Here is a 14,609-nt window from a genome sequence, read left to right on the forward strand (position 1 = left end):
GGGAGAGTTCTTGACCAAATCCTGGAACTTTCCCCTCAAAGACGACTGCTGCTTGCCAGACAGGGCTGGGCCTTTCTGTTTCTGCCCAGTGGTCTTCTTAACCCTCCAATGTCAACTGTCTCACTGTCCCTACCCATCCCCTTCCTGGTAAAGATCTAGTGTGGTCTTCGGGAGTCCTGTGATGGTGGGAGGAGTGTGGGCATGTGGGCAGCCTGGGCACCCCCCCCCCAGCCACAGACCTTCCAGGAACAGTGGGCATGTGCCTTGGCATCGGGGCATGCTGATCCTTCTCTCCAGAGGGCAGTGTGGGGGGAACAGGGAGGAATCCAGCGACTTCTTGGCAATAAAAATTCCTGCTCTCCCCCTCAGTCTGACCCTTGTCTGGCCATCGGAGCCAAGGCAATACCGACAGGCAAGGCAGTTTGGAAAAGGAGGGAGAGGCCAGTTTGCTGGTTTGCTTGGCCAGCAGCGAGCAGGATCCCTGTCTACCCCTCCTCCGCGGGCTGTCTCCACTAGCTCCTCTCCCCCTCTACCCATCTCCGCCCTCCTGTCCCTCCGGGCTGCTCGGGCGCCACTGCTACTGTCCCCAACCTGCCCCACCAGCCGGGCCAAAGGGCGGCGTGACTCACGGCGCTGCCACCAGCCCACGGCTTGCCCCTGGCGTATAAAGGTTGCCCCGGAGGGAGGCGGCCCAGCCCTGACCGCCGGCCGGAGGCGCGCAGAGCATGGCCCGAAGCGCGGAGCGAGGCTGCGGAGGCGCAAGCTGGGGGATGCGTGGTGCCCTGGCTGCCGTGGCCCTGCTCTCGGCGCTCAATGCCGCGGGAACCGTGTTTGCGCTGTGCCAGTGGCGCGGACTGAGCGCGGCGCTTCGGGCGCTGGAGGAGCAGCAGGCCAGGGAGCAGAGAGAGGACAGCTCCCTGCGCGTCTTCCTGGAGGAGTTGAGTCGCTCGCCGCGCTGGGCTCCCGGGCCACCCCCGGACCCAGTGGGCGCCGCGCGCAACAAGCGCAGCCAAAGCGGGGAGCCAGTGCCGCACCTCCGCGCGGAGAGCCAAGACATGCTGATGATGATGACCTACTCCATGGTGCCGGTAGGCGGGGCTTGACTCTCCCTGGCGCCCCTGCCTCGGTGGGTGGCGGGCAGTGTGGGGAAAGAGCTCCACGCTCTCTCCTCCCTTGGCCAGGTGGTAGGGGGCTGTGGAGAGAGTGCCCTTTAGCCCTCAGGGGTCAGCGTCTTCATCAGTTCAATGGGGAAGAGGTGAAGGGGTAAGGCTTCCACCTCTGACGCCGTGGAGTCTGCAGGTAAATTAGGGGTATAGGCAATGTTTGTAAGAGCTTGCTTTCCTTCCTAACTTTGGACAAAAATTTTCTGTTTCTGGCGTGAAGGGAGCCGCAGCGGTCCCCGGGCCCTGCCTGCACAACTCACTGAGGCCCCCTGAGAGCAGGGAAGCAGCATATCTGAAAGGATGCAGGCTTCTCCAATAAAGGGATTTTTTTCCTGGCCTAATCTAGTGGTCTGGTTCTTCACCTGGCCTCCGTCCCCACGAGATTGCTGACCTGATTGTCTCGGTTTAAGTGAAATCAACCCTAATTTTACTAACCACCTAGGACCTTGATGCTCAGAAAGTTGCTCCTGGGCCTAAAGCGGTTTTCTTAGTGTCAGAGCTGATAGTCTGTAGAGCTCCAGCAACCCTTGCGGGCCGCGCATCTGGGAAGGGTCAGTACCGTTTCATCATATTCTCAATGGGGCTCCACTGCACTCCAACCCAAAACGTTCAAAAAACACTGCTCTAAAGAGACTCTTTAAAGCAAAGCCCCCCAAATCTTTTTTTTTCCAGTGTTAAGTTTCTTTGCTTTTGGTGATTTTTGATTCTGTCATTATCTAACAGCCCCATGTAGATCGCATTGCTGTTCCCCATTCCACTTCATCGCCCTCGCAACCACAACATCTTATTGCACTTTACACTTACAACGCTTTCGGTTCTGCCACCTCCGGTCTAGTGTGCGGAGTCATTCGGGACCCTAGGCCTGTGAAGATCAACCCACTTACCGCTGTTATCATAGAAGCTTTTACATAGCTTATGTGAGCTGAAACGCTTTTAGAACTACATGGAAGTACTGCACACACACACTGCACACGCATTCTTGAGAACTCAAATTTTCTGTCCCTGGCTTCATTTTTTTTTTAACCCAAAAACATTTTAAAAATCTGAACCCAAGCAAAAATTTCAAAAACAGAGCTCTGTAAAATGAAGAAATATCATTAGGGGAATTTGCTCTCTCTCGTCTCTCTGCTGTGCATTTTGAGGGGTTTTTTTTGGAAACCCTCCAAGAAGGACACATGTGAGCATCAACATTTCATAGTTTTAAACCTGCTTTTAAGGTAGAGGCTTATGTATCCAAATTGCAGCCTGTTCAGCCACTAACTCAAGAGAATGGACTCATTTCTGTCTCAATCTGAAAGCTAAATTTAACTACCACCACCTGCTCTATTACAGGCCAGAGAGCAGAAACCACATTTATCAGGCTGAGAAACGTGTATAGATTATCACCAACTTATCACCAACACACACTTGCAATGGGCACGTTTTGACCTTTTAAAGCCAATGAGGGAATTTCCATGTTGCCTTTCCTCTTGGGAGTAGTTCTCAAACTGTTGGCACATTAAAAATGTAGATTCCAGGCCTCCACCCTCAGACAGAGAATCATAATTTCCGCACCCTTCCACCCCGCGGTGAGGTTGATGCCGGTGGTTCAGGTGCCACACTTTGAGAAACGCTGCTCTAGACCACCTCTAACTTCCATGTGCTTATGAATATCTTCGGGGTCTTGTTGAAACGCTGATTCTGATTCAGAAGGTCTAAGTTGGGGCCTGAGATTCTGCATTGCTAACATGTTCCACTGATACTGAGGCTGCTGGTCTGAGGACCACACTTTGAGTAGCAGGCTCTAGAGCAGCAGTTGCACATTGAAATCGCATGGGGTGCTTTCCACACAACTATGCATAGATCCCGCCCCCCGAGGCTCTGAATTGTCAGGGGTGCAGCCTGGGGGGGGGGGGTGCCCACTCACGAGCAGGAAGGGTGGGGCATGACTTTCTGATGACAGAAAGCTGCCTTAAGCATCTCACTCTCACCAGGTCCCTCTTGAAGCCTCTGCTTCACGCCCAGGAACCAATTTTGTTACTGAAAAGCCATTTTCTTTCTTTCTTCTTTCTTTCTTCCTCTCTCTCTTTCTTTCTCTCTCTCTCTCTCTCTCTTTCTTTCTTTCTTTCTTTCTTTCTTTCTTTCTTTCTTTCTTTCTTTCTTTCTTTCTTTCTTTCTTTCTTTCTTTCTTTCTTTCTCTTTTCTTCCTTCCTCTCTTTGTCTTCCTTCCTTCTTTCTTTCTTTCCTTCCTTCCTTCCTTCCAACATCCTCACCATTCACCTTTGCAAATTTTTCTCATGTTTGCTCTGACTTTCTCAGAACAGAGAATTATTCACAGGAGGAAACAGTTTATAAAAAGATCTGTCCATAGGGCACTGCTAGTAGAGAAGTTGCTAAAAGAACTATTTAGTACACAGCCTGACAGTTGGTGTGCACGCTCCTCAAGGTTGAAGTCTACACCCCGCCCTTCAAACAGCAGCAGCAGGTCTTCCATGAGGGCACAATCAGAGGTCCCCTCACTGAGGCCCCATGTCCTTAGAGATCTAGGAACAAAGAAATAAGATGTACACAGACTAATATCATCATTTTAAAAAGTCCTCCAAAATGGCTCATTTATCCATAATGAGCCTCCTCAAGCTGACAGAATTCAGAGTTCTGTGCTTTTGGCTGAAAGTACATCTCCTCAGCATGATAATTCTGGCTAGCACATTCTGACCAGGGACTGGTTGGCAGCTGTAAATAACTTTGTTACAAGGGCAGCGTAACTAATTATGACTTCAGGAGAGTTAAATCTGTCATCCTGCACAGGAACTGGGGTTTAGCACCCAGTAGGAGGAAAGTTTTACTTCTCACAATGTGCACCTGAAGCTCCGAATGGATCAAAAATTTACACTTTAAGAAATGAAGCCTTAAAATTACTAGAAGAAAACATGCATAACTCATTTTTAACCTTGAAATGGGGAAAACCTTTCTTTCAGACTATAACTGGACAGCCAGAAGTAAACAATAAACAAGTAAACTTAACTACATTTAAAAGCACATACAACAGCAACAAAACTTCTGTATAGCAAATAACAACAAAAAGAAACAGACACACACCATAAACAAAGGCAAAGATAAATAACCAACTGGAAAAATGTTTGCAGCTCATATCATATACACAGGGCTAATCTTCCCGGTATATATGTAAGCTCTCCTACAAGATGATAAGAAAAAAAGCCAAGAGTAATTAGGTAAAATCAGCAACAGAAATAGGAATCGAACAGGAAAATGGAACACAGTTCTCAGGAAAAAGAAATGCAAATGTCTCTTAAACACATGAGAAAAGATCTCTTGATTTAAAAATGGGAATTACGACGACCCTGAGTAGTTTTTACCTGTCAGAATGACAAAACCACAAAAGTTTGACAACGCATTCTGTTGAGGAAGTGGAAGGGACTCAGACATGCTCTTGCATTGCGGTTTGGGGTGCAAAAGGGTACAGCCTATGAGGAAGGCAACTTGTCGACACCTAAAAACATTACAAATACATTCATCCTCTGACCCAGCAATTTCACTTGTGGGAATTTATCCCACACGACAGACTTCACCATCTGTGAGATGGTGTAAGCACGAAGTTGTTCACCGCACAATATTTGTAAAAGCAAAAGACTTTTAACAACCTCAGGATTCGTCAAACTGACCTGTACACCCCCTGGGATGCGAGGTAGCTGTAAAACAAGAAGGAGGGCATTCTCTCTGTTCTGCTGTCGGAACAATCCCCAGGGTATACTCATTTGAAGTGAGGAGAGGAAAGCAGTGAAAAGTGGATGTTGCACTACTTGGTGTAAGGAACAGGAGGAAAAATACATGAAGAAATTAACAAAAGTGCTTGCTCAGGGAAGGTGGGGATACAGTGGAAACGAACCTTCCACTGTATAGCTTTGTGTATTATTTTGACTTTTGAACTGTGTGATTGTGTTACTCTTTTGTGAGTGAAAGGACCATAAGCACAAGGTTATGTGGCAGCTGCCAGCAGGCTGAAGGTGCTGGCATGGGGTAGGGAGCCGGCCAAGGTTCCTGTGCTCCGTCTAAACCAGAGGCACTTGCTGATTGTTGCCGTGTGAGAATGAGAATCCAGTGTGCCTGACCGTTTGATTTTTTTCAAGAAAAGTTAAAAAAAAACCTGACTTTTTATGTAAAATCACTTGACTTTTAAATACTGACAAAAGTCCAAAAACAAATTTTTTTAATTGGCGGACAGTGTGTTGACCAAACAACACATTGTTTGGGGCCATGTTAGGACTTCCAGGCTTAGTTTGTAGCAGTCTCATCCTGTGATCATGGGAGGTTTGGGACAAAAATGGCTTTATTTAGGTCAGCCGCAACTCTGTGCTGCACTATTATTTCCTGGCCTGATTCCGATAGGACGGTAGTCGTGGTGCCGTCGTTATTGTTATTGTTATCGTTGGTTGAGTGAAGATAGCTGTTTTTGTGTTTGGTTTGGTCTGGCTTTTGTTTTGTTTTTTTTGGCTGTTTCTAAAAATCAACTCTGCCTTCCGTGGATGGAGATTTCCCTTCCCTGTGGTTTTTCAGAAGCATGTCTGCAGTGCTGAGGGTGGTTCTCAGGGAGGAGAGTCCAGCTGTGCTAAGCAGTAACACATTATTGTAACAAACAGAGCTTTCCACAATGACTGCTATGAGGTACATGTTTATGGCTCTATGCATTTTCTTGTTTACAGGGGGAAAATTCCTATTACCCACAGTCGCAGCTCCTATTTGCATGGATGCTGTATTTCCTTGAAGGCCCTAAACTGGCTGTGCCAGGGTTTACCTCCCTTTCCTGCCCCTTGGACTGGGTCACTCCGGGTGGTATAAAAGCTGAGGGTTCTGTCCCAGGGTCAACACACTGCGACCTACAGGCCACATCCAACCTGCTGCTTGTTTTTGTACAGCCCACAGAATAAGGGTTGTTTTTACATTTATGAATGGTCAGGGAAAAAATCAAAAGAAGAATCACACTTAATGACACATCAACATAGGAAATTCAAATCTCAGTGGCCATAAATACAGTTTTATTGGCACACCACCATACCCATGTGTTTACGTATTGTCCGTGGTTCCTTTCACACAAAACAGCAGATGTGAGTAGTTGTAACAGAGACCAAATGGCCCACAAAGGCCAAACTATTTTCTGTCGGGTCCTTTACAGAAGTTCGTTGACCCTTGACTGTGGTCCACTGGAGCAGAGGGGTGCTGGGGATCATTCCTCTGCAGGGCCCAAGCTACTAAATCGGGATTGTGCCCACATCGGTTAACCCTGGGTTTAATGCCTCCCTGAAGATGACGTAGCAAAGACAGCGCTGACCTGAGAGTGTGGCAGCACTTGAGAGGGAGGCTGTGGCACTGAGCCTGTCCTCAAGCCTTGCTCCTTCTTCGCTGGCTTCCCAAGACAAGAGCAGTCCATGTTAGGAAAGCTTTAACCGCTCATTAACCCCATATCTGAGCCTTGTTTCAGAGCTCATCTGTCGTCTCCAGTGGACGGGGAGAAATTCACGCCCCGTAGGTCCTACAGCATGGGGTGGGCCCTGCTGAGAGACCAGAGGTCTGGCACAGCAGGACACAAAAGGGCAGGGCAGCCGCAGTCATAAACCCAAATGCAGAGCCTGGGAGGTGGGCTCCCCTGGCCTTCCTCATAGCAGCACGAGTGCACGGGCACTTGGGATGTCGCACCTGTCACTGTGTGGTTGGTTACCACGTCAGAGTTATTTTTGGCACCACTCAAGGGTTGGGGAGAACTTGAAGCAACACCTTTGCTAAGACTGTGTCTGGTGTTGGAACTGGGAACACACGCATAAACCTAACTGGTGTATCAGGTCGTGATGGTATGTCAGGGAAGACAGGAGAGAGCCGAGCCTTCAGCCCTTCCTTCAGACACTTCATCAACACATGTTTTGCACACATGCAAATAAACATTCAACATAGATATGCATCATTGTCATGATTCTCTAAGAACATATGTGAGGAACAAGTGGGTAAAGACTGAGCCTCTGGACCCGTGAGAACAGAGCAGTTGTACGGACCACCTGAGCGGCGTTAAACCACTTGGACCTGCTCCCAGGTCCTGGAGCTGTTAACAAGCCCCTAGTCTCTTCCTAGCCAAAATAGTGGAGGCAAGGCAGTAGGAACAAGCCTGCTGAGCCTTTCCAACCTGAGCAGGATGGATCTTCAGGGGCCTGGTGAAGTGTCTACTATTTATCTGCGATGTCCTTACCTCTTCTTCAACCTACAGTGCCAATATGCCAGGGAAAATAATGGGTTTTTCCCTTTGGAGCCCAAAACCACATGCCACACTTGAAGAGGGCCACTCTGCTCTGGGGAGACAGCAGAACACCTTAGACCAGCTGATCACTTAGTGGCACCTGCCCACAGGCTGAGAGATTCTTGGGCAGAGGATCCTTTCTGGATAAGTTGCAGAACAACTTCTCAGTAAGTCTTCCAGTGCCAAGGGGTGGTTCATCTGCCAGCTGCCCTTGTCCCAGGCTCTCTCTAGGGCTGGCCCAGGGTTACCTCCATGTGGCACTTCTGCTGCCTTCAGCCACTGCGTGCCTGCCCTTAATTTGAGCAGCCTGGGAGTCCTTCACTGTTAGGTTCCCAGCCAAATCCTCTCTTCCTGATGCTTCCCTGAGGTATGAGCATTGTGGACCCGGGAGTCAGACAGACTCACATCCTGGGCTCCCAGCTCGGTAGCTGGGTGACCTTGGGCATGTCTTTTAACTTCTCCAAGCCTCCGTTTCCTCATCTGTAAGACTGAGATAGGTCCACACCTCATGGAGTTGTTAGGAGGTTTAAGGGAAATGCTGCTGGTAAAGGACAGTGCCTGGTATAGTTAGGTTCCCAGTAAGCGTTCATTGTTGCCGTTAAGATTAATAACTACTTATCACTAGCCCTTCTTGCTCCGTGCTCTTGGCATTTTATTTCTGGGTTCACTCTTTATCTCCAATTCCTTCAGAATGCCAAGTTGTCTGTTCATAAGTGCTTCTATCAACTGCTGCTTTGGGATAATATTTGGTTTCCAAAAGCCTAGATTAGCATCACCCCAGCTCAATTATCTTGTCATTGAAAACAAGAGAGTTGGCCTTAATATGGCAACAAGGCTGCTCAGCGCATCTGGACTTCTCGGGCCCCCACCCCTCCTGCATGGCCACTGATGACGAGGGCCGACAGATCTTCACCCCACTTCTGACGGGCCCAGCCATTGTTAAATTCTGTTGAGTCCTATTTGGTGGCAGCCCTAAAAAAAGTTTTGGATGCTTTTATTTGAAAAATTGACAAAATGTAAGTGGAAGGTAGAGCAAAAACAACTTCTAAGATAGGAGAACAATTTACTTCTTGGAGTCTCATGTTCTTTAGGATATGGCTACCTGTGTGGAAGCTATCAGAACAGTCCTCAGATCTGATAAAACACACTATCTGGGGGCAGGGGGGACATTCTTTTTTTGCTCTACATTCCTCAAATGTCCCTCCCCTTCCCCCCCAAAAAGAAATCCTTGGCCAAATCTAGTCGACATTCAAGCTTAATTTACATGCATTTTATCTGCAGGGGAAAGGTCATGTTGTATGAGAAAAACTGAAGCTTTTAGGTGGCGATTCTGCTACAAAGGGAGCATTTTTCAGCCCATCAGTTGCTTTTATGTAGCTCTTAGGATTTTAACAGCTCTGTATTTTAAGTACATATAATTTACTTCTAGTTTAACTAAAGTTCAAGATACAATTTTCTTTACTGAAAGGTAGAGTTAAAACAACAAGGCCAACTAAAGATCTTTTAAAATGCAATTTGTGGAGTTTGTTCTGAGTGCAATAGGGGAAGTAACCCCATCATCTGCCACTCAGAGAAAATTCTTGGGCTCACTGAGGGCTGGGAACTTTGGAGACCCTGCCTGGGCTGTATGGAAAAACTGTGAAGTACTTGGGAATGGGTTGTAGATAACTAACTGTACCCAACCTAAAATGATCAGCTGGAAACTACAAAATCATTGCCATTTTTTAATAATTCTAGTGTGTGAATGTTGGAGTCTGGAATCCTTTTCACTCAAAGACAAAAAAAAAAGTCCTTTTCCTATATGCAACACTTGAGAACCTTGGAATCAATCCCTCTGAACAGGAAGACGTATAGAGGAAAACCCTTTATAGTGAGTGAGTTACTTGTGTGATGAGTATCAGGTAGTCAAAAAAAGAGAAGACCAGTCCTCACTAAAGTGATGAAGGAAGATGTCGTGGAGGAGACAGAATTTGAAATGGACAACATCAAGTTGGTGAGATTGGAGCAGGCAAGGAGGGCGAATCATTCCAAGCACAAGCAGTAACTTGAGCCAAGGTCTAGGGACGAATGAAAATCGTACAGGGCTTGAAGAGCAAGAGGCCACACAGGGCTTCCTGCACAGGGGAGTTTGGGTGGGGGGGTGGAGCAGAGCTAAGTTTGGCTGGTGAGAGAGAGCCTTGAATTTCCACTTTTAAGAAATAAGTGTGATGGACAGTTGGTAATATTGTAGACCTTTTACTGGTGTTCGCGGGGGTGAAGAATCATGAGAAAAGTGGTTTTATATGACTGATTTGGTGATGTGATTCAGGAAAGAGTAGATAGGGGAGAGACCAGCGGCAAGAAGAAAGTAAAACTATTGCGTTAGTCCAGGCAAGAAATAACTCGTGTGTGGCTGAGGTGGTGGCATCAGAAATTGAGAAGAAGGTATATATCCTCAAAGTATCAAGAGAGACCCTTGAATTGATCTTGGTAACTATTTGGATATAAGAAAGAGAAATGGTCCACCTGCTCCAGACCTACCCAACACTGAGAAGGGTGGTGGTGTCATGGACAAAATTGAGGAAACACAGAAGAGGGGTTAGTTTGGGAGTGAGGATGCTGAATTTGAAGCTGAATATGAGATGAAAAGAGAGTAAGAAGTTTTGGGGGGCACTGAGGAATGAAAGCGTATTCAGGGAGAAGAGAGCATCCTACTTCTAAAAAGAACTCTGTCTTCTTCAGGAGTGAGGTCATTACAAGTCTAAAAAGTAAAAGGCAGACCCCCAAACCTTTATAATGAGTGCTAGAATCATACTATATATGTTCACTCCTAGCTGTGTAACCTTTGACAGGTCACTCAACCTCTCTGTGTCTCAGTTCCCTCATTCTTAAGAAGGCAATGATAGCAGGATCTACCTTAGATGCTAATCATAAGGATTCAATTCAATAGTCCATGAAAAGTTCTTAGCCTGACTCCTAGAACTCAGTGTGTGGTAGCTTACTGTTTCTCATGTGCTTCAGGGAATTTTGGAGTCTGGTAATAAATACAATGGAGATGGAATCAAGAGAACTTGCCAGACGAAAGGCAGATTCTGTGATGACTCTGAAGTCTGGGATCTCTGGTGACTGGGGAAACACACAGACCTCTAAAAAGAAGGTCACTTCCCAGATTGTCATTTCCGGTTGATGGGCCTAAAAGGAAAAAATATCTATATTTTGGGTATCAAATTTAGGGAAGTTAATTATACTAATTATAATTTGCACATATTTTTATTTATGTCCAATGTGAACTCACACATTCATTCTTTCAGTGACCACATCTTTCTGGAGCCCATAGGAATGGCATGTTTCCCAGACCAATGGCTCCATCCAGCCAGTGTTCCAATGCTAACAGCATCAACAATCATTTTGTGGGTGAGCAGCTCACCCGAGGGACCCCCTCCAAATGTTTTCTGGAGTAACCGCTCATAGTTATTCCCTGTGCTGAGAGAGGAGGGGGCTGAGCAGGGAGTGGGTTGACAAAGCATCTTCACAATTGGTTTTGCTATGTGCAAAGAATGCCACAAGGCAGAGTTTGGGCATAATGGTTTGATTCTTTGTCCATTCCCCCAACGTCGGACAAGTTACTTAACTATGGTTTATGTACACTCTTCTGACTATAAGGTGTGGATAAGAATGCTTAGATAAAAATCAGAAATTCTCTAAAGATGCTTGTTGAAGGGGACAATGTGAGACGAAGTATTGTTATTAACAGTTAGGGGAAGATTATTCCAGCGGCAGTCCTTCAGAAAACTCTGTGAGAGGCCTGGAGAGACAAGTGATTCTCAGCTCACTTCAGAACACTTGTCCCTTTCTCCCCTAATTCCTTCTGCACTTATTTGTCTGTAGGACACAACTAAAACCCTGTCTCAGTATAATTTTGGTCTCTAATTTGTCACCTTTAGTCACCCTGTCTCTTTAAATATAGCTCACTGTTCTTTGCTGTGCCTCTAGTGAGGTATTTAATGAATAGCTCTTCACGGATGAGTTCATCCACAACTCAACAAGTGCAAATGTACACTAAGCCCAGTTTCTGAATCCAGTTTCTTGACATGCTAAGAGTTTTGAAGGTGGGTCCTGGAGCATTTTTTAAATTCCTTCCTCAGAATTCATGCCACCCACCAAATTGAAGATGGTGTCAGATATTGGTAAGACCGACTTAGCAGTCTGCTCTGACTGTTAGAGATTCATTCATTCATGCATGCATTCATTCATTCATTCATGACATAGTTACTGAGTACCTACTATGTCCCAGGCACTATTGTGGATATAAGAGAAACAGTATGAACAATACATACAAATCCCCATCCTATTGGATTTTATGTTCTCCGGGGGTAGGGGGGCCGACAAAAACCAAAGTAAATTATCTACACTATTAGAAGGAGATAGGTGTTATGGAGAACAATAGAGCAGGGAGGAAGTTCAAGGAGTGTGAAGGGAAGATGCAGTCATGGTATGTGGATGGGCCAGGCCTCACTGAGAAGGTGACATTTGACAAAAAAGCTTAGAGGAGGAGGAAGTGAGCCATGTGGATACGTGCGGAAGGGCTGTTCAGGTAGAAGATATAACAAGTACAAAGGCCCTGAGGTAGGACTGTGTCTGGAGAGCTCAAGGAACAGCGAGGAGACTGCAGCAGAGTGTGTGGGCAGGAGTAGTAGGAAAGGAGGTCAGGAAGATGTTGAGGGGAGGAGGAGCAAGGGAACCAGATTATGTAGGACCTGGCAAGCTGTTGTGAAGATATTGGCCTTTATGGGGAGTCTTTAAAGGATTTTAGGCAGAGAAGTATCATGATCTGACCTGCCTTTTCAAAGAATCGCTATGAGACTATCCCCTGTGTGTGGGCGGGGTGAGCAGTGGAAGCAGAGAGCCCATTAGGGTAGCTATTGCAATAATCCGGGTGAAAGAAGAGAGTAGCTTGGACCAGGGTGGTAGCAGTAGAGATGGCAAAAAGTAGACAGTGTCTAGATATGTCTGATGGTGGAGTGGATGGAATTTGCTGACAGCTTTAATGTGAGGTGTGAAATGAGGGGAAAAGGAGTTAAATGACCTCAAGCTCAGCGGCCAAGCAGTGGAAAGATAGAATTGCCATTAACGGACATGGCCGAACTGCAGATGGAACAGCACTGAGGGGAATACCAGGAGTTCAGCTGGGGGCATGTTAGCATTGTTTCCATTAGATTTCCCAGTGAAGATGTTGAAGAGGCAGCTGCATGCAGTCTGGGAGGGGGTCCCAGCTGGAAGTGTACCAGGAGATAGTGAAGCCGACGCACTTGAGAATGTTCATTCCCTGGACACAGGGAGGATCTAACCAAGAGTCTCTCTACTCCTTATTAAACCCAAACTTAAAAAAAGAAAGAAACAAAGTTCTTTTATAAACAACCAAATTAAATCAATTAACTGTGTTGTGAGCCTTTTGTGCCAGAGGTTTTTGTCTCATCTTTACAAGCACAGGTCCCAGCTTATGAAGTGTTTGCTGACGAATAAATAGGTACTTCTAAATCAGTCAGAAAAATCTTGGAAAGGAGTTTAAAAGAAACCTTGTACCAACTAAGCAATATGTAAGTCAATATAACCAGCGCTAAGTGCCTGTTCTGGGCAGTGTGGGTGCACTCTGTGGGTGATGAGGAAGAACAACAGCCCCCGAGGAATGCATAGGCTAGTGGGAGGGAGAAGGCAAATCCTCAAACACTTACAACACAAAGACAAGGATTATAGGATCCTCAGAGAAGTGAGAATAAAATCCAGTGGGCGATCAGGAAAGGTTTGGAGAAGGAGGCGGCATTTGAGCCACGCCTGGAAGGATGGGCAGGATTTCAGAAGCAAGGACTGAGAGGAGGGAAGAACACGCTTGAAGGGCAGATGGTTTATTTTAGTTAGAGCATGATACAGGTAGACATAAAAGTGTGTGAAAGGTCTGCTTTCATTCTTGAGTATAGAATTGAAAATGTTTTCTTTTCAGAAATGCCCCTAAGACTTTCCCTTTGTTGCATGTTTTAAGCAGTTTTATCATGATATTGCCTTAGCGTCATTTTCTTCATATTTCTTATGCTTGAGTTTTGTTGAGCTTTTTGGAGATACAGGTTTGTGAATTTCATTAAATGTCGGAAAGTTTGGTGACTTCTGGTCAAGGTGGAGGTGGAGGTAGACACACTTTGCCTCCTTCAGCAACCACAAGAAGAATTACAACTAACAGCTAAACAAATAACACCCAGAACTGCCAGAAAATCAAACTGTATGGAAGTCTGACAACCAAGCATTTAAAGAGGCCACATTCATCCAGACGGGTAGGAGGGGCAGAGATACAGAGTTGGGGCAGAGGGGCAAGGATGGTGGTGTGGCATGGAGAAGTGGCAGCAGGAGAATGGGTCATCCCACATTCATGTGTGATCCGGGAGGGACACCTTGGGAGCCAGTGATCCCAGCCCCAGGCCAGATCATACAGCCCAGGGTTCCAACACCAGGAGATAAAGCCCCATAACTTCTGGCTGTAAAAACCAGTGGGGGTTGTGGTAGGGGAAGAAACTGCCAGTTTCTCAGAAGAGTCTGTTTAAGGGGCCCACATGGACTTAAATGTATGCAATCCCACCCACTCTGGGATTCACCACCAGGGCAACAGCTGGAAGGATTCCAGTTGCATACAGGAAGTGGGAGAAGTGACTGGAAAAAGGGTAAGTGCTGGGCAAACTTCCAGAAGCCAGGCAGCAGCATTGTCCCCTCCCTGAGCTGTCCCCCCACACAGAGCCACAAAGCAGTGAAGTGGGTTGCTCTGTGCTAGCTAATACCTAAGGCTCTGCACCACACAATTTACAGGTGCCTTTTATAGGGAGTCAAAGCAGCTCTATCTAATACACAGAAATAAACACAGGGAGGCTGACAAATTGAGGAGACAAAGAAATATGCCCCAAATGAAAAAAAAGAACAAAGCCCCAGAAAAAGAACTAGATGAAACAGAGATATACAACCTATCAGATGCAGAGTTCAAAACACTGGTGATCAGGATGCTCAAAGAACTCATTGAGTACGGCAACAATATAAAGGAAGAAATGAAGGCTACACTAAGTGAAATAAATAAAAATCCATAGAGAACCAACAGTGAAGGGAAGGAAGCCAGTATTCAAATGAATGATTTGGAACATAAGGAAGAAATA

At 46.3% G+C, this 14,609-nt stretch overlaps 1 protein-coding gene across 2 annotated transcripts in view; it reads left to right on the forward strand.

Annotated features, from left to right (window-relative positions):
• The first annotated feature begins 221 nt into the window (after positions 1-221).
• GLDN (gliomedin) overlaps positions 222-14,609 on the forward strand; it is a 64,131-nt gene continuing 49,743 nt past the window's right edge. For both annotated transcript variants that reach the window (XM_024568236.4, XM_053929008.1), the window contains exon 1: positions 222-1,088. In XM_024568236.4, the coding sequence (XP_024424004.2) occupies positions 726-1,088 (363 nt within the window). In that variant the 5' untranslated portion in view covers positions 222-725. The remainder of the gene's footprint in view (positions 1,089-14,609) is intronic.

The sequence above is a fragment of the Desmodus rotundus genome, chromosome 7 (genome assembly GCF_022682495.2).
Source record: "Desmodus rotundus isolate HL8 chromosome 7, HLdesRot8A.1, whole genome shotgun sequence".
In the NCBI taxonomy this organism is placed as follows: Eukaryota; Metazoa; Chordata; class Mammalia; order Chiroptera; family Phyllostomidae; genus Desmodus; species Desmodus rotundus.